This window comes from Pecten maximus, chromosome 8 (assembly GCF_902652985.1).
Source record: "Pecten maximus chromosome 8, xPecMax1.1, whole genome shotgun sequence".
NCBI lineage: Eukaryota > Metazoa > Mollusca > Bivalvia > Pectinida > Pectinidae > Pecten > Pecten maximus.
The window spans coordinates 18,206,855-18,232,279 of record NC_047022.1 but is presented as its reverse complement, the minus strand read 5'-3'; the positions used below and the strand labels follow the sequence as shown (position 1 = coordinate 18,232,279).

The window sequence follows — 25,425 nt, the reverse complement described above, 5'->3', positions numbered from 1 at the left end:
TAATTCGCCAATATGTCTGACGAAATAAATCTGCGAAATAAAGTACTTGCTAATTCGCCAATATGTCTGAAGAAATAAATCTGCGAAATAAAGTACTCGCTAATTCGCCAATATGTCTGAAGAAATAAATCTTCGAAATAAAGTACTCGCTAAATCTAAGTGATCCAATATAACCAATATAGGAGTCTTGTGGAGTGCATGACACTTTTAGTTAAGTGTATGTGAAATTCTGTTTTTCGCGTATACAACTGAAGAAGTAAGTTCGCGAAATAAAGTACTTGTGAGATCCAAGTGATTTACAGCACGATCTTTAGTTCTTTATAAATACCTTTATTTGTGTGATGATTACTTATAGAAACCAGTACTTACGTGGTTACACTAATCTTCACTGGTTCAGTGGTATTTGTTTCTGTAGATTTATCTACTTTTATTGGCTTGGTATCTGAAAATAATCATCAGTTCATATGGCATTAGACAAATTCTTAATACTGAAAAATGTCTGAATCAGTTAATTATTTCCGAACAAAATGGAATTGAAGTCATTACACAATAGGTTTGGTTTTTATTGTTTAACATCCTATCAACAGCTCACGGCTATTTTATACTGACAACTGGTCATCCCACTCCTAAAATGCTAAGCGTTAGGCGCAAGTAGAATCTACCATTTTTATAGACTCTGGTATGTCTTGGCCAAGAGACAAAACCCAATGCATTCATAACAGGGGCAAATACTCAACTAAAGGCCAAAAGTGAGGAAATTTTGAATAGACTAAGATTTCAGAAAAAGAGACTAATAAAGAGGTAAAAGACTACAAAGTAGATACTTTAACTACTAGAGATATAATAAAGCTACTAGAGAAGTGAAAGAAATATTTTACTAGACAACTAGGGATGCATAAAAAAAGATGTTTTTACTATTAGACCACTATATATAGAGATTATCATCAGCCCCCACAGAATCTTCACTGCATTTTCACTCCTTTGACCCATGGGAGCACTGACCTCAAAAACCTTCCATCCGACATGAAGTCATATTTTTATTGAACAATCAAAAAGCAATCTGATCAATGAAGCTTTTCTATGCTTGGAAAATAGATACTGTATACCAAGATGGATGCACCCAATTTAGTTTGTTATCATGCCATCATCTTGCCAAATAAACCAAACAACCGATAAAACATAAAACAATGATTCTGATTGGTTACATTTTGTCAAAAACTGTTTTGAACAGAACCAGTCAAATAACTGGATTTGGTTCATGAATATTCATGAATACAAGATTTTTTGTGCAAGTGTCCCTAGGAGATTGATCAGAGCTATGTGGAGACCGATTACGTGGGTACCAACAATATACAGATATATAAGACTATCAGAGATATAAGAAACAAAACATTTCAAAGTTGCTCACTTCGGCATTTTTGAAACAGTCAAACTAGGAGTCCATGCATAATAAAGTAACCAAATTTAACTTATCGATGTAGATATCGCAACAACATTGCTACTTACCTGGATAATGAAACTGTTGGGGCTTTCTGTGAGGTGAGGGCCCCGGGGAAGGGGAGGCGATATGCCCTGCAGGAGAGTTAATGTATGGGGCGGGGGAAGATGTTGTGCTGGAGTTGCAGGATGAACTGGAGTCTGAGTTGAGCACAGGTACAGAGCGGTTTGGCTTCAGGCCTGGGCCATCTACATGGTAGGAATCTAAGTAGGGATCTGTATCTCTCCGTGTCTGGACAGGTGATCCTGTATCAGGTAACATTCATATACATACATAGCAGACAGATAGCACATCGACTTCTCTCAAAATAGAGAACAGATTTATTACACAGGGCGACAAAATAGCATTTCTTGACATTTTTACTGATCTGCAATAGACATAGGGCTTATAACAAGCATGTGCTTAACGGGTATTGTCAGATAAATACTCTATCTAGATATGTATCGTCTTCAAAATATAGCAAATCCTGGTGAAGTGACCATCTCTGTTTAGAAATCACCTGCTAACTACCATTAACTATAATTACAACAATTGTGACATAAATTATATATATGAATATATGCGAATCATTCTTGTTGGCCCACATGGAAGTGTTCACTCTTTCATTATGTAAAATTTGATTCATAATGAAAGAATATTACAAGCTTCATTTCACAAAAGTTATATCTTACTGTGGGAAGAAAAGAAATTGGTGTATCTAGGGAAAACCTACATGGTTGGGCAGGTGACCAGATACCTTCTCAATGAACTTGTCACCGTGGTAAATGTAAGTGTGTTACCACTGTGTCACCCAACCAGCCATTTCAAATTAAAAGATCGTTCTTAAGTACCTTCTCAATGAACAATTGTAACACACTTACCTTTTACCAAGGTAATTGTGTTACAAGTGTGTCACCCAACCACCCTCTTCAATCTAAAAGATCATTTTTAAGTAAACACATATTAAAGTAGACCATGTTTAAGGGCTCCTAATAGATGTTTTCTGAAGTCAGATGTGTATACTTTAGTTAATGTAGAAAGGATGGAGATAGCACTTACCATCCCAGAAGCTATCTGGGTAATCACCGGCACAGTTCACATTGACTTTCCCAGCACAATCTCGATGACATTTAAATCTGATAAGAAACGGACTTGGTGAGCACATCCAACCTGAACTTTTTATGTAAGGATTTTCGTAACACAACCAATGACTATTTAAACATGACGTTTCGATGACTAGTCACACTGTCACCTGAATCAGACAATTGACCACAGCAGCATGAGGACACAAAGGTGTAAAACATGTACAATTTTTCTTCAAAATTCAAAGAATGATGTTGCAGTGTTACAATACTATGCTGTAGTATTGTGATTGGACCGAAATGACTCCATTATGCTACTCTTTGCCTAATACCTGGATGTGTATGTGCCAGAGTCTATATGTCCCCTCGATTTAGTACAGGCCCATTGCAGCATATCCAGACAGCTTCTATTATCTGCTGCTTCAACAGATTGCTTTTCCAGTTCAATAGTTTGAAGTTTTCCCCTTTATGTACACATGCTGCCGTAGTCTTTTGTCTGATGATGGTAACAGTGTACATACCGTACTATGTACACATGCTGCCCTAGTCTTTTGTCTGATGATGGTAACAGTGTACATACCGTACTACGGTTATTGATTGTGTAACGAAAATCAGTACATAAACCATAATTTCCAACCTGAAGAAAATGTTTATAAATAACCAAAACCATTCTTTATTATAAAGTTCCTTAAAAAGTAAAAATTCATTACATAAACATGCCAATATGCCCTCATAATGTTACAGAAAACACAATTAAATTCCTTATCATTGTCATTAATATTTTTGATTTAATTATTTTTTTAAATTTTTATTTATTTATTTATTTTTTTTTTTTTGTAGATTTTTTATGCAGTATTATTATATCTTGTAAGAATTAAGCAGTGTCTGTTGAAAGCAGTGACTCGCTAACAATAACTGTCTGTAACAAACTACATTTACTGATTGATCTCAGATGCAATGAAGATACTGATACACATATTATTATAATCCTTGAAAGTCATGGTACGGTGTATACAACATTATCTTCTGTATCGATCATTTATATGTAAAACCTGTCTCATAATGAAAGAATGTTACACAATTCCTTCCATAAAAGTTTTGACACAACTTCATTTCAGGAAATAATCATATGGAAGCAAGTTAGCATAGTACACAAATATGATTTTAGTCCTTGACATTTTCACAATGTTTGAACAAATTATATTTCATTTTTGATTATTTCTATGAAATATGAACATGATTAAATCTAAAATCCTATATTGAAATAAATAATAAAACTGGTACATGTATATAAATTCACAAATATGTGTAAAAATTATCAAGTTTATTTATTGCTAAACAAACTAATCTCTACTTTGGGATTAAGTAGTATATAAATATATATATAGATATACAAATGTACATGTACATGTAAATACGTAAATCAAACAAGGTAAATCATTGCTAATGTTAGCTATATTTTTTCCCTTGTCTATTTCAAAAGTCAATATATTTAAATGATACACAGTCTTAATAAGACTGATCTTTCTATAAGTTAGAACCCATCTGATTCAATGTATATGCAATTCAATACGTCAATCATAACAGACGTCCTATTATTTTGAAACAAGCTGAATCCATAAAACTGAAATAATATATGGGAACTATAACTGCAGAAAACAAAAAAAAGAAAATAGTTACTACATTTTTACAACACCAAAAACACACTGATAGGAGAGGCTGCAAAGGGGAGATAACTCCAGGCACATACTTACTTGCAATCCTTGCAAACTTTTCCATTTAAGTAGATGACTTTAGAACATACGTCACAGTTACTTCCAAATATGGTAAAGGATTTTTTTTCAAATCTACAAAGAGAAGAAAGTTGGGAGTTGACAACATCAGGGAAACAACACAACATCTAGAACGTCTCCACCAGCTTTACCGAAAGTACACACAAATATGGCATTCATGGCGTTTCTCTGTCTTTCATTTTGTATTCTTTTAAATAACTTAAACTCAATTTTCAATTTCGTAATTAGAAATCTGTTATTCCTAAAAAAAAAATTTTTTTTATGATATTGATCTATTTTTAGACTTGAGTTATATGTATATCAATCCTTACAAATTAACAAATAATGGATTCCCTTTTTGTACAATATTAATATCCTTTATGAATGGTATCATTTATATTGACACCAATCAAAATTGATCACATCAATTATGCATAAAGGAATGAACTTAAGGCTGAATCAAGTCTCAAGCTTTAATAATTGGCCACAAGTTCAGAAATGTTTTCTACTTTTTTTCTCGATGAAACATTAGCATTTTTCAGTGCTTTCCTGCCATTTTCATCAAATAATGCCCTTTATAAAATATTTGCGTAGCACTCCTTGTAAAGCCTTGAAAAACTTAGTTTTTTTGACACACTGGCTACCACTGATTAACTGCACCTCTTGTAAAAATCATTACTGGTAAATTGTCATTAGCTGCATCTTTTGGAAAAAAGGAAGTTTGTTCAATAGATATTAACAAAGTCTGTATTGTTTTTCAGAGAAAGCCATGTGTCAATAAAATCATAAATTAAAAAAACAAAACAAAAAAAAAAACACCAAAAATTAAACAAAACTTCAAAGTAATAATATCAGCTGACAAAGGAAACAATGTCTGGGTAGTGTTTACAGTAGTGCTTCATAAGTTATGACAATTTAAGTTCCATTTCCAAATCCTGAAACATGAAAAAATTTCTGATAATGCCTATTAGAACATTTAATGTTCTTGCATGTGTGCTCGCTGAAAATGTCTTCAGGGCAGAATCATATTTTTTTTTCTTTAATTTCATTCGCTGACCATTTGTTTCGGAGACTTATTTCAGTGAAGTGAACAGTTTCTAATGACCAGTTAGAATGTTAATTCATTAAATATTTATTTCAGTACTACCCCCGATTTGAGGTGCAACGATTGTACTGGGTTTTAGTATTTAGATGTGGCTTTGTACTTGCATAATCTTTCTAAGTTTCTATTTGAAAGATATCTTCTAGATTTCTTCATTTGATATGATTCATGGAAGTACCAGATCAAGGATACAAGACTGATATAAAAATTTGAAAATCAAAAACTCCTGGACTAAACAAAGATAATAGCTACGAAATCATAAATGATAAACAAAGCTCACAGAAGGTGCAAACCGAAACTTACAAGTGCATGATGGGATAGAAATTACAACACTGTTACAACCAACTAATCACATGGATGGCCTGTGTCTCTAGGGAAAACCCTGAAGAGGGTTACCAAGGGAGACAACACAGACTTTACAATCTTACTTGCACTCTTTGCATTTGTATCCAAGAAACATCTGTTTGTGACAGTGGTCGCATGTCGTTATCTTAAAGGTGTTACAGAACCTAATGTTGAAAAGCAACAACATGTTAGATACACAGTTACTGGGAAAGGTCAACAATGTATCCCTACCTCAGACACCTAAATGTCCTTTATAACCTTAAATTCAGACACCAAAGTGGCTATACCAACTTAGATATCTTTAGTTGAAATGTTTATACAAAATCCAGACATCTTCATCTGTGTGCCTTTTAAGCCCTAATTCAGACAATATCTTATACACTTTTTTGAAACACCAAACTCAAACAACTCAATAACCATCTTTCATGCAAAATTCAGATATATATGCGAGTGTGTTTTATTTCTAGTTCAGCTTTCTTGATCCCTATTTTAAAACTACAAATTCAGACATCTAAAATTCATCTTAGCATCTTCTGGGTACATTTTGATGCCAAACTCAGACATGTTTGTGCAATTTTTATCCCTTATTCAGACATCTTACTTTCCTTTTGAAATCACTATTTCAAATATCTCAGTGTCTTGGCAAATGATTACATCCAAATGCATTTTTATGCAGATTTCAGATCTTTTTCTGTGTTTTTTTTTTAGTTCCTAAATTAAGATAACTTTGTGCCTTTTTATGGCAAGTTCAGACATATTTGTTCCTTTTAGGACCAATTTAGACAAATTTGTTCTTTTTTATGCCAAATTCAGACAAATCTGTTTCATTTTCAGCCAAATTCAGACAAATCTATTCCATTTTCAGCCAAATTCAGACATAAAACTGTCTTATTTTTATTGTTATATCATACATCCGAGTGGCAGATTAAGATATTTTGAGGTCAATTTTATCCAAAATTTAAGACATCTATGAGCAGTTTTAATGCCAAATTCATATATTGAGTGGAAAATGTGCATCCACATGTTTATGTGAAAACATAATACATGCTTGTCCCTTGGTAGCCAGACGTTTTGTGTAAGAAAACCTTCACATTGACTGTCACCTATGACAAGAAAAATGGACCAGTCACTGCGGGACAAAGCTAAGCTCTCTGTGTAGGCCAATAAGGAGGAGACTGCCAGTAGATAGATACCAGACCCAAACAGTCCTACCTACCTGTGGTTGCCATGGAGTTGGTGTTGTTTTGGTGACTTGGGCACGGCTAAAGTATCTGTAAGTACAAGTGGCCAATACTTAAACATATTACTCAGTACCATACTTACTTCAATGAGGTCACAGTGTAGACTGCACAAATCATAATATAATGGCTCAATTATACAATGTAGCATCACACAAAATACACAATGTTAACATCAATTTTCATTAGATATTTAAATTTTTTCTTGATATAGTAATACATGTATAATCATTTTAAATCGTAACATGAATTATAAATAATATACAATTGAAACACAAAATACAATTGTAACACAAATTAGAAATTATCAATATAACAAGTTATCCCAGAGGTATCTTGGCGCCCACCCATCTTCTCCTTGTTATTCCCTTCTTTCTTAATAATCTGATTACAAGAACAAGTGGAGGGAACATCCCTCAAGTACTTTTAAAGAAATTGTGATAACAAGCTTCAATTCTCAAAATATAAGATGGCCGCCTGTCGGACATTTTTTTTTCTGATCAAAAATCTAATTGAATTGGCTCAACAAGGGACCAAGGGGAACCTACACACGAAGTTTGAGGAATATCCCTCTGGTACTTTTTAAGAAATATCAATAACAATGATTGTTTACAGACAGAACATAAGATGGTGGGAAAAAAATTAATTTTCATCAAATATATCATAACTTCCATATAAATCCATAATGTGAGTTACAAAGTATTTTAACACTAGATCATGAAAACTAAACCAAGGGCAATAACTCTAGAAAATCATAAATAATGATGCACAGAGCACCATTTTAACACAAGACACTCCCCATCACTCGATTTGGGAATGTATGTATACAAGGGTTGGCAATTCACATGTCATGACCTGGCAATTCACAAGTTATGACCTGGCAAATCTCGACCCAGAAACAAGGCGCATAGGCCTGCATTGTCAACCTAAATATTTCAACAATCAGGACCAAATATTCTAACATATCAACATTACAACTTTTTTATCAGAGCCTCTCAGAATCCAACCATTCACAAAACACCTTTATTTTTTTATATTACCAATCATTGGTAAAATCAATGGAATATTTTTTCTTCTTCTTTATTTTGTCACACTCTGCTCTGTTTGACAATGCATTTATAGAAAATTGAGGCTCCTTCACCCAATGATTACTCTGGACTTAGTTTGCTAAAATTTTCATTTATTCACACAGACGTACCATGATTAAAAAGATGTTTCTCTGTTTGATAACTTGGTAGCTGTTTTACCCAGTGAACTAATGGCTCAATATCAAGCCACTGGCCCTCATTGTAATTGAGAAGAAGCCATTTAAAGATTTTCAACACATTTGACCCCTATGACCTTGAAAGTAAGGTCTTTCATTAAACAAAATAGGTCATAAGGTCTTTCATTAAACAAATTTTGTAACTCTTCATCCGAGCATGCTATGGCCAAATATCATGTCATCCTGGGCTTCATGGTTCTTGAGAAGAAGTTGTTGAAACATATAAGCACAGACCATGTGACCTTTATAGTAGGACTGTCATCCATCCCAGCATGCAACAGGCTCATCATCAACCTAGACCTCTTGGTTATTGAGAATATGTACAATGGACAAGGTACAACGACAGACAACAGGCTATTGCAATGTATCACTTTAAGATGGACACCCGATTTGTGAGACAAACACTCGAGACTTTGTCTCAGGCGACCTAAAAAGCTGACAACGGACTCTGCGTCATGACACATGTTCACCTTAAGATCAGGTGAGCTGAAAGTAGCCCCAAAATCATGGTTGCTGGTCATCTTGCTTATCTTATTCTCATTAATTTAGTTTATTGATTAAGATCTAGAAATACTGGGTAACCATCTGGTCTTTGACTTAATACAATCTGAAACTTAAAAAAAACAACTTTAGTTCAATAAGCATGATAACAAACAACCAGCACTCAGATATTTTAAGATATGCATGAACACTGTTACATGCAACTTTCAGATGGAAGCACACCATCCCCATGCCTAACTAACACCATCAATAAAATAAAAAAGAAATTGGAATATGAAAAACATACTTTGAAAACACCAACAATCACACCATACAATATAAACTACAACACACAACACCCCTCCCCTACAACACACATCACACCCTCCCCCTACAACACACAACACCTCCCCCTACAACAAACAACACCTCCCCCTACAACACACATCACTTCCCCCTACAACACACAACACCTCCCCCTACAACAAACAACACCTCCCCCTACAACAAACAACACCTCCCCCTACAACACACATCACCTCCCCCTACAACACACAACACCTCCCCCTACAACACACAACACCTCCCCCTACAACAAACAACACCTCCCCCTACAACGCTACAACTCCTCTCCCTACAACACATATCACCTCCCCTACAACACACAACCCCTTCCCCTACAACATACGACCCCTCCCCTACAACACACAACACCTCCCCTACAACACACAACCCCTCCCCTACAACACACAACACCTCCCCCTACAACACACAACCCCTCCCCTACAACACACCACCCCTCCCTACAACACACAATACCTCCCCTACAACACACAACCCCTCCCCTACAACATACAACACCTCCCCCTACAATGCTACAACTACTCCCCCTACAACACACAACCACTCCCCTACAACACACAACACCCCTCCCCTACAACACACAACACCTCCTCCTACAACACACAACCCCTCCCCTACAATGCTACAACTCCTCCTCCTACAACACACAACACCCTCCCCTACAACACACAACACCTCCCCTACACACAACACAACACCCCCCCCAAACACCCCAAACACACCCCTCCCCTACAACCACACACAACAACACAACCCTCACAACACAACCTCCCACCAAACACCCCTCCCCTACAATGCTACACAACCCCTCCTCCTACAACACACAACCCCTCCCCTACAACACACAACCCCCCCCTACAACACAAACACCCCTCCCCTACAATGCTACACCTCCCCCTACCCAACCCTCACAACCTCCCCCCAACACACACACACCTCCCACAACCCACATCCACCACCCCCTTCCCCTACCCAACACACACACCCTCCCCAAAATCACCCCGTCAAACCCCACAACACCTCCCCCCACAACACACACCCCCTCCCCTACAACACACAACCACCCCTACCCCACAACCCCCCCACACCCATCACCTCCCCCTACACCCACCCAACCACCGCTCCCCACAACACACCACCTACCCTACACAAACCCTCCCCCTTCAACCCTACAACCCCTCCCCCACACGCACAACTCCCCCAACAACCACACCTCCCCTACAACCACCACACGCCACCTCCCCCCCCACACAACAACCTCCCCTCCAAACACAACAGGCCTCCCTAAAAAACACACCATCCCCAACACAAACACCGCCCCTACAAACACAAACCAACCCCCCCTCACACAACATACCCCCCCACAACACACCCACCAACACCAACCCGCCCCCTACAACACACACCCCCCCTACAACACCTCCCCCTACAACCAACAACACCTCCCCCTACAACACCACACCCCCCCCCCCCTCCCCAACACACACACCCCTCCCAACACACACCCCCACACCACACCTCCCCCCTACAACACACACAACTCCCCCACCTACAACCCCCAAAACACCACAACCTCCCCTACAACACACAACACCTCCCCTACCACAGCACACAACCCCTTCCCCTACAACATCTCCTCTTACAACACACAACCCCTCCCTCTACATTACACAACACCTTCCCCTACAACACACAACCCCTACCCTACAACACACAACCCCTACCCTACAACACCTCCTCCTACAACACACAACACCCTCCCCTACAATACACAACACCTCCCCTACAACACACAACACCTCCCCTACAATACACAACACCTCCCCTTCAACACACAACACCTCCCCCTACAACACACACCACCTCCTACAACACCTCCCCTTTCAATACACAATACTTCCTCTTACAACACACAACCCCTCCCCCTACAACACACAACCCCTCCCCCTACAACACACAACCCCTTCCCCTACAACACACAACCCCTCCCCCTACAACACACAACCCCTACCCTACAACACACAACACCTCCCCCTACAACTCTACAACTCCTCCTCATACAACACACACTACTTCCCCCTACAACACACATCCCCTCCCCCTACAACACACAACCCCTTCCCCAACAACACACAACACCCCTCCTACAACACACAATACTTCCTCTTACAACACACAACCCCTTCCCCCACAACATACAACCCCTTCCTCTACAACACACAACCCGTTCCCTACAACACACAACACCCCTCCTACAACACACAACACTTCCTCTTACAACACACAACCCCTTCCCCTACAACACAACCCCTACCCTACAACCCCTCCTACAACACACAACACCTCCCCTACAACACACATCACCTCCTACAACACCTCCCCCTACAACACACAACACCTCCCCTACAACACCCATCACCTCCTACAACACCTCTCCTTTCAACACAACACTTTCTCTTACAACACACATCACCTCCCCCTACAACACACAACACCTCCCCTACAACACACAACACCCCCTACAACACACAACACCTCTCCTTTCAACACAACACTTTCTCTTACAACACAAATCACCTCCCCCTACAACACACAACACCTCCTACAACACCTCCTACAACACCTCTCCTTTCAACACAACACTTTCTCTTACAACACACATCACCTCCCCCTACAACACACAACACCTCCCCTACAACACACATCACCCTCCTACAACACCTCCCCCTACAACACACAACACACCCTACAACACACAACACCTCTCCTTTCAACACAACACTTTCTCTTACAACACAAATCACCTCCCCCTACAACACACAACCCCTTCCCCTACAACACACAACACCCCCTCCTACAACACACATCACCCCCCCCCCCACAACACACACCTCCTACAACACCCCCCTTTCAACACACAACACCTCCCTTCACATACAACACATCACCTCCCATTACATACACCAATACCCCTCCCTCCCAATACAACACACACCACTTCCCATATATCCCCTACCTCTCAATACAACACACAACCCCTCCCCATATATCCCCTACCTCTCAATACAACACACAACCCCTCCCCATATATCCCCTACCTCTCAATACAACACAATCCCTCCCTATATATCCCCTACCTCTCAATACAACACACAACCCCTCCCTATATATCCCCTACCTCTCAATACAACACACAACCCCTTCCTATATATCCCCTACCTCTCAATACAACACAACCCCTCCCCATATATCCCCTACCTCTCAATACAACACACAACCCCTTCCTATATATCCCCTACCTCTCAATACAACACACAACCCTCCCCATATATCCCCTACCTCTCCATACAACACACAACCCCCTCCCTATATATCCCCTACCTCTCAATACAACACACAACCCCTCCCCATATATCCCCTACCTCTCAATACAACACCAACCCCCTCCCCCATATATTCCCCTACAACACCCATACAACACAACAACCTCCTATCCACAACCCTACAACAAAATACACAACAACAACACCTTCCTCAAATAAACCCCTTACCCTCACTACAACACACACCCTCCACACAACGCTCCTACCTCTTCAACCCAAATCCAAACAACATCACCACTCCAACATACTCACTCCTACCTACAACACACCACAGCAACGCCTCCCATAATCCCCTACCTCTCAATACAACACACAACCCCCTCCCCATATATCCCCTACCTCTCAATACAACACACAACCCCCTCCCCATATATCCCCTACCTCTCAATACAACACACAACCCCTTCCTAATACCCCTCTCAACCAATTTAAACACCCAACAAACCCCCTCCCCATATATCCCACCTCTCATACAACACACAACCCCTCCCATATACCCCTCCCTCAATAAACAACACCCCCCCCCATAATCCCTACCGTCTCATACAACACAACCCCTCCCCATATATCCCCTACCTCTCAATACAACACACAACCCCCCTAACCCCCTCTCAATACCCAATCTCCCCTCCCTACCTCAATACAACACACAACCCCTCCCCTATATCCCCTACCTCTCAACAACACACAACCCCTCCCATATATCCCCTACCTCTCAATACAACACACCCCCCCCATATATCCCCTACCTCTCCATACAACACACACCCCTCCCCATATATCCCTACCTCTCAATACAACACAACCCTCCCCATATATCCCCTACCTCTCAATACAACACAATCCCTCCCCATATATCCCCTACCTCTCAATACAACACAACCCCCCATATACCCTACCTCTCCCACACCCTCCCATATACCCCACTCCAATAAACACAACCCCTCCAATATCCCCACCCCTCCTACACACAACCCCCCCCTATATCCCCTCCTCTCAAACACCCACACCCCCCCTATTCCTACTTCAAAACACACCTCCCATTCCCTCCCTCATACACACAACCCCCCCAACCCTACCCCCTCACAACACCCTCCATATATCCCACCTCTCATACAACCAACCCCTCCATAACCCCACCTTCACACACACACCCTCCCTAATCCCCTACCTCTCTCAACCATCCCCCATTATCCCCTACCCTCAATCAAAAACCCTCCTTATTCCCCTACCTCTCAATACAACCAACCCCTCCCCATATATCCCCTACCCTCATACAACACAACCCTCCATATATCCTACCTCTCATACAACACACCCCCCCAATACCCCTACCTCTCAAAACAACACAAACCCCCCTAATATCCCATACAAACAACCAACCCCCCCCATATCCCCTACCCTCCATACAACAACACACCCTCCCATAATCCCCTACTCCCAACACAACCCCTCCCATATATCCCCTACCTCTCAATACAACACACAACCCCTCCCCATATATCCCTACCTCTCAATACAACACAACCCTCCCATATATCCCCTACCTCTCAATACAACACACAACCCCCCCCATATATCCCCTACCTCTCAATACAACACACAACCCCTCCCTATATATCCCCTACCTCTCAATACAACACACAACCCCTCCCCATATATCCCCTACCCTCTCCATACAACACACAACCCCTCCCCATATATCCCTTACCTCTCTATACAACACAATCCCCTCCCCATATATCCCCTACCTCTCAATACAACACACAACCCCTTCCCATATATCCCCTACCTCTCAATACAACACACAACCCCTCCCATATATCCCCTACCTCTCAATACAACACACAACCCCTCCCCATATATCCCCTACCTCTCAATACAACACATAACCCTCCCCATTATATCCCCTACCTCTCCATACAACACAACCCCTCCCTATATATCCCCTACCTCTCCATACATCACTGAGTTCACATCTATCTATACAATAAAGACTACAAACTGAAAACATTACATACAAAACACAGAAAATAAATAACAAAACAAGCATCCCACAACACAAGAAAAGAAATAAATATACAACAATACCATTGGCTATTCCAAAAGAAGTCAACTTTGTTGGTTTGATTGGCTAATAAAAAGGACCTGGGGTTCATTACAACATTGTTTGCCACTCCTTCGTACAGTGATACAATCTAAAGTCACGTAACATGGGTTTTCATCTATAGTTCAATAAGAAGCAATTGCATTAGCAGTATCTTTTTGTTTACATGCTTTCAATTGAATAACATGGCTCTATTTTTCCGTTTTTGAATTTCCAAATAATGTTAATTTTAAATTTTTGCAAAGAAAAAACATTTGTTGAGTAAAAATGTTGAGGTTTTAATTGTTTTAAAGTTACATTAAATTTTCAAAAAGGCAATAAAAATATTACAATTTACCAATAATCTAAAAAGTGTAATTAATTCAAGAAAACATTTTTTGTAAACTAAAATTCTAAACTTTTTAATTATGTAATGTAAATTTTATTAATTTTACAACTTATACATATATATATCAATCACTCTTGTTGGTCAGGATGAAAGTGTGTGAAGAGTACCTGGACAAAACACACATGTTCAGGCAGGTGTGTTAATACTGGGCTATCAGACCACCCTAAATTCTAAATTTCTAATCAAGATAAGATAAACTATTATCTTGTTAAACTTTTAATAAATACCAGTACATATCTTCTTTAATATAATATCAGGTGCACAAACACTTATTGAAAAACCACACTAAGACAGTTATATTTACTACATCTATTGATGCAAGTGCAACTCAGTGGTAAAAGCATGTGTGTTTTACGAATATGCATGTGCTTTGCATGAATGACCAAAAAATCAATAAAACACACAAAGTCCTTGTTTAACTTGTACAATGTCTTTTATAAAATATCCCAAGAAAACATGTAATCCCGGTATGTGTAAAGAAGGTAGTGCAATTTGGTGTGAATGACATGCAATTAATTTTACCACTACTTTAAATTTTACCCACTTAAATCTATTTCACAATTCTACATAACATATACAGACATTCTAAAATGTCAGATTTCAGTTGTTTTTTTAACAGATATGCCAATTCATTCTTTGTATGGCTACCAAGTATTTTTGGTCCGACATATCTCTCAGTACATTATTACCCCTGGCCCTGGTAAACAGCTCTACCTGGCCCAGAAGCAAATTGGTCAGTCAAAACAACAAGCATATTGGGTATTGCTAAAGCAATAAATTTCCCTTACCAGGCCCCACAAAAAATAGTAATAGTGACCTTGACCATAATCCCTGAAACTTGATCTTGCCCGAGATATTATGGTCCTTTATCATTGTGCGAAGTTTGATTAAAATCCCTCCAGAAATGGAGCTGCTAGAGCGCTGACAATCCTTGACGTTAATTATGTACAGGAAACCTATATCGCCCCGTTTTCACTGGTAGGGAACTATTAAATTCTTATTTTAGTTATTTTTCAAAAACAGTAAAGATTTTGTTACATTTGACCACCGTGACCTTGAAAGTAGGTCAAGGTAACTCATTGAAATGAACTTGGTAACGACAAGTTGTTTTAAAATTTTACATACTTTATTTTACCCATTTCTTTAGGTAATTGAGCAAACTAATATATAATGATATATTTAGCACTGTGAATACTTTTGCATTGACATTCTGCCTTTTATGTATCAGCTGCTTAATCTGAAGTTTCTCTTAATTATGAACCTAAGAAAAGCTTGAAACATTCTAGTTGACAAAACGGAGACCAGAATGGTTTTGTTAAGAAAAACGGAATCAATGGTAATAGAAAATTTCAGTTAGCTGTAATGCTTCTGTTGTTGTAATCTAAATAATTTTAGAGATGTATTGTATGTTCCTGAGTGGATATAGGATCCTTTACCCTAAATATGATTCTATTCTTTTGTTTTAAGTTTCTCATAAGTATTAACCTATCAGAATATTGATTTTTATTCACTGCATGGAAATCTGTTGGATTTTTTGGTCCAGATCCAGCGAAAAAAGAATAAATAGCTAATTTGCTATACTTCTGCAATTTGCATTTTAATAAAGTACTCATTTGAAAACAATTATGGAAGCCCAAAACTTGGCACTTGTGAAAAATATTGATAATCAGAAATACTCGCGAAATATATTTGTTTAATTTGACTAAACTCAATGAAAGATAATGAAAACAAAGAAGGTAAAACAAGACAAGATTTACACTGGGGTGTATCTGTGTATCTAAAAACCACCACTACAGCATTCCACCCATGGCATCCATTGGAAAATCTTACTTGATCAGATCTGATATTCTCCTTTGCAATTGAAATAATTTTTGAGATAATTTTGTTCTGCAAATTTTTCATTTTGTTTGTTGTCGCAGTTATCGATCTTCAATAATGAAATGATCCTCTAAACAATGTCATTAACAGTTTATTAAAATTTCATTTCTTTTTAAGACAGACGTGAAATTTTATAATTCCTTTTGAATTTATTCAATTTATAGAATGGAATGTGAATATTTTTGACCAAAATTCATGAAAATACTAATCTGAAATTCTTCATCAAATGCAAATTACTATTTTTGTAGAATATTTTTAGAAAAGTCCAAAACACAATTTCCAAAATTTTAAGTCCAAATACATAAAAAGATATATATATAGTGGGTTCTCAAAATTTGAGTGAAATCCACAGGCAAAGCACGAGTCAAAGACTCAAATATCCTAGTTCTGAAAATAATTTCCCAATGTATGACATGCAGACTGACCACAGCAGAAGGAGTGGAAACGTGAGGAATCAAGGGCATGCAGGGGAAATAACTCTACTATACCACAAACACAACACCGAAAGTTGACCCTGACTTACTTTTGGAATAGTCAATAGCCTTGAGTCGTGATGGATGTATGGGAGAGTTAGGAATGGGGGAGGTGTGACCAGATGGACCGCGACTGCCCCCACCCGTTTCTGAGCCTTCGTTAGAAGGCCGACGTATCTTCAACATGTCGTTGCCAATAATTAGATTGGTAGGTTTCTTCTTACTGTACCTATGGAAGAAAAAAAGAAAAGATTTGAATAAAAAAATTATTGTAATAGAATATATAGCATTTAAATTTTCTAACTGTATCCTTTCACCAATTGTAAAACACAAACATGGTCCTACCTGCAAATTCACCTATTAACTGGGCAATTAGCAAAATTCATGTCGCTATGGCTATATTTACATCCTTTGATCTATATTTTTTTGGAATTATAAAGAATATAAACAGTAGTGAAAAAAGAAAGTAAGTAAACAAGTGTCTAATCTAAAATGCAACACATCACTCTAAGACCAGTTTTGTCAAAACTTGATGTGACAGAAATGGAAAAGGTTCACACTTACTTTGGTCCATCGATGTCCGTGACTCGGTTGGCTAGCTGAGACTCATGAGAACGACTCTTTGTGAGAGGATAATCGGGAATGAGGATATGGCGACGATTTGTGGGTGGGGTGCCAGTCATCCGTGAGTTTCCTGCTGCTCTTCCTGTCAGAGGAGGCGTCGGGGGAGGCGTATACCTAGGAAAAGGGAAGTTACTCTAAATCTGAATACAGATAGTATTTACAATGAATATTTTACATAATATAGATAAAAAAAATGTAGGAATCAAGAGTATAAGATGGAGTGTTCACTATGTACTAGTACTGCTATAAATATTTATATAGAATACAACCTTACTGCTGTTGCAATTACCTCCCTCACAACAAATAATCAGAACAAGAGGCCCATGAGGCCTGTATCACTCACCTGGTTGGATTTGACCAAATGTCAAAATAATGTTTATGTTCAATTTGTTTTGTTTGTCAACCTCAAACAATGCTATATATGGTTAAAGTGTGAGGATTCCAACTGCTTTAAAGAAACAAGAGGCCCATGGAGCCTGTATCGCTCACCTGGTTGGATTTGACCAAATGTCAAAATAATGTTTATGTTCAATTTGTTTTGTTTGTCAACCTCAAACAATGCTATGTATGGTTATAGTGTGGGGATCCCAACTGCTTTAAAGAAATAATGAAGTCCAGACACTCTAAGTTTACAACATGCATTCATAACTTTATGACTAGTTCAATTTAAAGGAATTATCATTATTTCCCCTATGGGGCCCCATCCCTTTGGTCCCATGGGGGTCAAAGTCATCATTAATGCAAAATCTGTTTTGCTTTCTCCAAGGATGTTTCTGATCAAATTGGGTTCAAATCCATTCATAACTTAATGACTAGTAGTAATTTAAAGGAAATACCTCTATTTCCCCTATTGGGCCCCGCCCCTTTGGCCCTTGGGGGTCAACGTCACCATTTATGCAAAATCTGTTCCCCTTTCCCCCCAAGGATGTTACTGACTAAATTAGGTTGAAATCCATTCATAACTTTATGACAAGTAGCGATTTAAAGGAATTACAACTATTTCCCCTAAAGGGCCCCGCCCCTTTGGCCCCTTGGGGGTCAGAATCACCATTTATGCAAAATCTGTTCCCTTTCCCCCAAGGATGTTACTGACCAAATTGGGATCAAATCCATTCATAACTTTATGACTAGTAGCGATTTAAAGGCATTACCTCTATTTTCCCTATTTACCTTGTTGACGAACGGACAGACGGACGACACGCCATGACATAAGTTCACAGGACCTTTGGTCCAGATGAGCTAAAAATTATACAGTCCTTTTTTTTCTTTTTGCTATTATCTTAACTTGGTTAATTCTAGACAGAATGAATGTATACATAATACTGTCACTCACCTGGTTCTATCTGTGTGGGTAGCAGGGACTGGTGATGGAGGGGTGCTCTGTGGGGAAGTTGGAATGGGCACAGGCTGAATGTTTTCTGGGGGAAGGGAAGAGATGGAGGGTCGACCCGAGTGGTAGCCTGGGGAACTGCCACTGTATGGACTACTGGAAGCCTGTGTATAGTTGGTCCAACTTAAGTCTTTATCACTGTCCCCACCTGTATCTCCAACCAACAGGTGTTCTGGAATCAAAGGTCAAATGTCAGACAGCAACCTCAAAGGTCAAATGGCAAACAACAACATCAAATGTAAGCAATGTCAAATGTCAAACCGCAATATCAAAGGTTAAATGGCAAACACTAACATCAAAGGTCAAATGTCAAACAGCAACATCAAAATTCAAATATGTCAAACAGCAACATCAAAACTCAAATATGTCAAACAGCAACATCAAAACTCAAATATGTCAAACAGCAACATCACAGGTCAAATGTCAAACGGCAACATCAAAACTCAAATATGTCAAACAGCAACATCAAAGGTCAAATGTCAAACAGCAACATCAAAACTCAAATGTCAAACAGCAACATCAAAGGTCAAAGGTCAATCAGCAACATCAAAGATTAAATGTCAAACAGCAACATATCCATTCCTGTCCAAAGTTCTGAAATATCTATAACGATTAAGATGAAAAAAAGAAGTAGCAACAACTACAGTAGTAAATCTATATAAGAAATTCATCTTAACACACTTAGTATCATTTTATGTATAAATTAGTATCATACCAGTCCAAATGCAAGTATCTGCTTACATCAAACAACAAACAAGGGTGACAAACCTGTCCATTTCTTCAGGTTACGAAGAGCACAGTTGAACTTTCTGTGGTCCTCCTCTTTGGAATCAAACCTCAGCAGCAGATTTTTCACCTCATCTTCTCGCATGTCCAGAAGTGATGTTAGAGTAATTTCCCTTTGAAGAACACCCTATCAAAGAGACCCACAATTGTTTACTGAGAGATCCTGATAACTACAAATTCCAGTTAGACCATATATAATGTAATTTTGTACTATGCAATATCATTTTTTGATTAAAAGGGAATGAACCGCATAAAAAATAACAGCTCAGGGATGAGCAGATAGTGAAATTCTATTTTTAACAAGATCATTTGGCAAATTATAGTTCCCCTCTGGATGAAGGTCAAAATGTTGGTCAGAGTGACCTTATTTTGATGTACAATGCATTGCCTAAGGTCTTGAAGACATGCCAAAAATATGAAGTTACAGTGACAGGTAGTGTTGGTGCCATAGACCCCTAAAACTGTTTTCTTTGATGAAGGTCAGATGTCAAAATGTAGGTAAGAGTGACCTACTTTTGGAACAAGACCTTCCCTTTGTGAATTCATACCAAAAAATAAGTACCGGTTGACAAATAGTGTATGAGATAGAGCCAGGACAAGCTATCATGAGGAAGGACAGAAGGATGGATAGACACAATTAATGCCTAATGCCTAATACACAATACCTATCTCACCATCCCCCCCCCCCCCCCCCCCCCCTCTCCCAAATGGGGTGGGCACGATACCTGGTAATACATGTAAACATGTAAGTGTTTATAAACCTTACTAAACTCTCAGGAACACACAATTAGAATATATAATAGGGACTCACATTTATGTATTTTACAGAAATGTTGAAACACAATACAGGTTAAAATCAAGCAATGGAATTTCACACAAAAAAAAAAGAAAATAAGAATCTGTCGACAAAAAGTAACTTGATAGATTCAACGCTGTTGTTCAACAAATTTACAACTTGGCAACTCCTGGAGAAAGGAATGTGTGTATAACATGTTATTTAGAACTTTCAGTCCATTTATTTATGTCTAGAGGCCAATAAAAGTATATTGTCAGTTTAAGAATTGTGGATGCTTATATATAGGGTATACATTGTCCATTCATTGGCAGTTATAGACTAGTCACCTGTATGTATACTTGTATGTCTCTCACCTGACTATCACCAAGGTATTCTTGGAATGTCAACTATGCAATGCATTAATCTCTTTTCTTAAATCATTTTAACTCCCAGAGTAGATTTGATTATTACCAGTTACAGGTGCAGAAAGCTTAACCTACAGATTATTTGGTAAATATCACCTGTAGATCGTGGTGAGATAACGAGGGTACGGTATGTGTATATACTTTACGGAGGTGTACACGTGGTGCCCACAAAGGTATGTCAATTATTCCAGAAACCAGATCCACAAATATGCTAGTATTGTATACTTCCTGAAATAGACCCCCAATTAAACCAATCACAAACCAGCCAAACATTTCCTTTCTGACCACAAAAACATATCTGATAGTAAGGTCCTGTTTCCCCCATGGACTTTTCTTGTTAACACCTGTAACACGTTGGTTCTGATTAATGTTGTAGTTTTATTACTGTTTATGAAAAATATCAAAACCAGCACTGATTATATTTCATTTCTGGCTGAACTTTATTCTTTTCTTATATGACATATCAAAATCATAATTATATAATACTTTTTCTTGTCAATATACAGTAAAACTGTTCTGACATTTCTGTCAGTTTTGGTTCATGTATAATGTTTTTTCACAATACACACATTTTAAAGTAAAAGTCAATGGGACCTAGCTAAAATCAGACTAAGCATACAAATACTGCAAGTTTTGAGCATTTTTAATTATTAAACTGAATTCTGAGGTTTGAAGCTTATGTTTTAGATCTCAGTTATCATGTTACTCACCAGATGGCATCATAGTAAAATTGTTGACATATATGGTTATAATTATAGACAGCCATATATGGTCAGACAGCGGCAGCCATATGCATTCTGCCCTGGATTTTAATAACAACATGCTCGTTTCCAAAAAGGGGGCCTAGAGAATGATTTAGCATTACAATTTACAAATTAAATACCCAAAATGAATTTGATTCTATTTTCAGACATACAGTGGAGATTAAAATTGAAATAAAATTTAATGGACCAAAATATTAGTTTTTAATGCATAAGTTACTTATGCATATGCATTCAGATCATAACACCAATAATTAATCGATTTACAATTTCAGGACATTTTTACCTGTAGGAACTTTGTTGATAAGCATACGAAAACGAATAAATTTATCTTTCATTTCAATACATTAAATCTTCAACTTACTGAAGGTTCCTAAGCTGCCTTTTTCATTTTAATAAATTAAAATTTTACACTAAATTATGCTATTATTTTCTAATTCAAACTAATGACAGTAAAAAGATAATTAATACAAGAGGTTTCTTGTGCAAGATTGTTGAATATAAATCCTTTACTCTGGTACCCGGACTTTTTTCCTCATTCTGTACTTTTCCTGAAGAAGCACACCTGTATCACCAAGGGTGCATTAATAATGCAGCCAAATTGACATTCATCATGAATTTTCCACAAATTATGCTTGACCTGCCTGGCAAAATCTTATTTACTCTATTGAAAGTTCCACTATATATTCTGTACCAGGGCATCCAGTAGACCCCTGAGAGTATGTTTTTGACTCCCCAAATTGAGATCTGACTCTTGGGTTTGAAGAGAAATCTATTTGACTTATGTTTTGACCCTTCAGATTTCTCAGAAATGGTGATTTGACTTCTGAAATTGATAAAAGTCAAGGGTCAACTGGATGCCCTGTATTACTGATATGTATTTGACAAATAGGTACATATATCTACTTCCATCATGGATATTCTTTCATAATGTAAAAGTTCAATGTCAACGTAACCAAGAATAATTTGCAATTGATGGCAATTTTGACGGAAAATTACCAAAAAAGATAGGCCACAAGATCATGGAAACATGACAACAAGAAATAAGAATGAAGAATCACTAAATGTGGGACAATATTAGAGTGACATTACAACAATTGATAATTTCAAGTCAAAAGGCTGGGGTTTTATAATCAAAGTTCTCAATTAAGCTAAAGGCAGGGGACTCATAATCATCTTTACATGTTACTACATATATATGGGACTTTTTAAGGATCACTGATGGCAAGGGGCAGACAACTTCAGTCTCTGAATTTTGATTTTTAATTGTTTTTGTTTGTTTGGGACTTTTAAGTATCTTAGAAGAGAATCAGGTTGACATTATAAATAAGAAACTCAATCTGACATTATCAAGCTATAGGCAGCTGGAGACATATATATATCCAGACAAGTTACTAAGTATTTCCCCTCAATTTTATATATATAAGACTTCATAAGGATCAGTGATAGCAAGGGCTGACAACTCCGGATGTAGTCATCAATTTTTATATGTTTAGGACTTAATAAGTATGTTTGAAGAGTCAGGTCACTATATATATGACAAGACCTTATATCAAAAAGTTTTTCAAGCTAAGACAGGATTCAGATTCAACTACACAAGTTATACTGTTATATACGGGACTTTTTTTAAGGATTTGTGATGGCAAGCTTAAGGGACTGACAAATCCAGTCACTGATTTTTTTTGTATGTTTAAAAATTCAGGCCTTAATAAGTATATATCTCTGAAGAGAATTACATGAAGACAGTAAACCAGTAACTAATAAGACTAACTATAGCTATTTTTGAAAACATGTACAATTAAGGGACCAAAATTTGTGACAAGTCACTATTCAAAGGCAGAAAGCCGAGAATAAACAACCATCAAAACTTATTCATGGAAGCTAGAAACACTGGCATTTTACGTCTCATTTTGTGAATTGTTGATATAATTTATATGTCAACCACAAACTATGTCCTAGAATGTCTCACAGAGATTGTGTTAAGAAATTACCAGCAGAAAATGTGACACCCTTGCCCCAATCAAACACAATATATAGGTATCATACATGTTTAACCAAATACAATCAAACATAAGTGAGAGATATTTAACCTACAATTGTCATTTCCATTTCAATGAACTTGGACTACTTATTGTGGCGTGATCCTGTCAGAGCAACTGATACCTATGTGTATCATTCTTAAATATTTCACGTGTAGTGTGGGTAGATTTCACTGATATATATACTATATATGTATATGCAAGTATATCATAGTTTTACTATTAAATTTTGTTATAATGCCTTCTAATTCTATTTTCAGGAACATTTTTTTAAGGTTTCAAATTCGTTTTGGAAATAATATTTCAGGTTCTTCATAAAAATAATATCATACAGTCTTTTCTGAATACCGTATTTGACCTAATAAAGGCGCAGGGCGTGGGTAATTGACAGTGGGGCGCCCTTATTAAGATTATTTATTCTGAAGTTTTATGAAACAGACTATAACTTAAAGCAGAATACCCAAGGCTGTGGAAACAGTAAAATATTCAGTCATAAATACTTTCTAGATGAAGATATATCTTTTCATTATCATATATTAAGCTTAAACATCACTTGAATATTCCTGTAAACTTGTAAACCTTGCCAGCTGATCTTTAGACCAGAGAACGTGTGTTCCGCCATTTATGTTCAAATGGAACACTTTTGTGTTCTATTTATAGACACAGGTAATTTCCCAGATCATATCAGACATCGTTTTCTTTGACCTTATAATAGTCTTTTACTAGCTTTCTGTTCTGAACAAAAGTTAGTTATCAACAATGAAGTCTTTTACTTTATCTTCAAACAAAGATGGTAAGTTATTATTTGTATGTGTGTTTAGTTTCGGGTGCTCTTTGCACTGACATGTCATCTGTAGGAATAGACAAAATGTGGCAAAAATTTGTGTTCCAGTTACTTAATTTACTGAAGAAAATTGAACATATAAAGTAGCAAAACATTTCAGATGAATTATTACTTTTGAACACCATTTTGACACTCAGTCAAAGATTTATTCCTTGAAAAAAAGGTAGGGGCGCCCTTATTAGGTCAAATACGGTAGGTTGTCTATTAAATCAATTACTTTGATATTTCAATTATCGGTATGCATATTTGTTGCCCTAACAGATTTTTAGTATTGACAAAAGGGGCTTTTGGTGTCTACTAGGTCTGGGCTAGTGATCAGGAAAAAAATGCTTATACTTCTGAAATAAAATACTTAGAACAGCAAGCAGTATTCAGAAATAATACTGGGTCCTGAAAGCTTTGGTAGAATTTCAGTGTTACAGAGAAAAT

The 25,425-nt window shown here is 37.6% G+C and overlaps 1 protein-coding gene across 2 annotated transcripts in view; it reads right to left on the bottom strand.

Annotated features, from left to right (window-relative positions):
• The window catches only part of LOC117332665 (kinase suppressor of Ras 1-like), a 45,706-nt gene that overhangs the window by 16,129 nt on the left and 4,152 nt on the right, over window positions 1-25,425 (bottom strand). The window contains exons 3-11 of one of the 2 annotated variants that reach the window (XM_033891658.1): window positions 20,135-20,279; window positions 19,310-19,538; window positions 17,917-18,090; window positions 17,403-17,581; window positions 6,995-7,049; window positions 4,314-4,406; window positions 2,537-2,613; window positions 1,507-1,743; window positions 370-442 (exon numbers count right to left, since the gene is read on the bottom strand). In XM_033891658.1, coding sequence (XP_033747549.1) covers window positions 370-442; window positions 1,507-1,743; window positions 2,537-2,613; window positions 4,314-4,406; window positions 6,995-7,049; window positions 17,403-17,581; window positions 17,917-18,090; window positions 19,310-19,538; window positions 20,135-20,279 — 1,262 coding nt within the window. The remainder of the gene's footprint in view (window positions 1-369; window positions 443-1,506; window positions 1,744-2,536; window positions 2,614-4,313; window positions 4,407-6,994; window positions 7,050-17,402; window positions 17,582-17,916; window positions 18,091-19,309; window positions 19,539-20,134; window positions 20,280-25,425) is intronic. The other variant, XM_033891659.1, reaches the window with a different exon arrangement.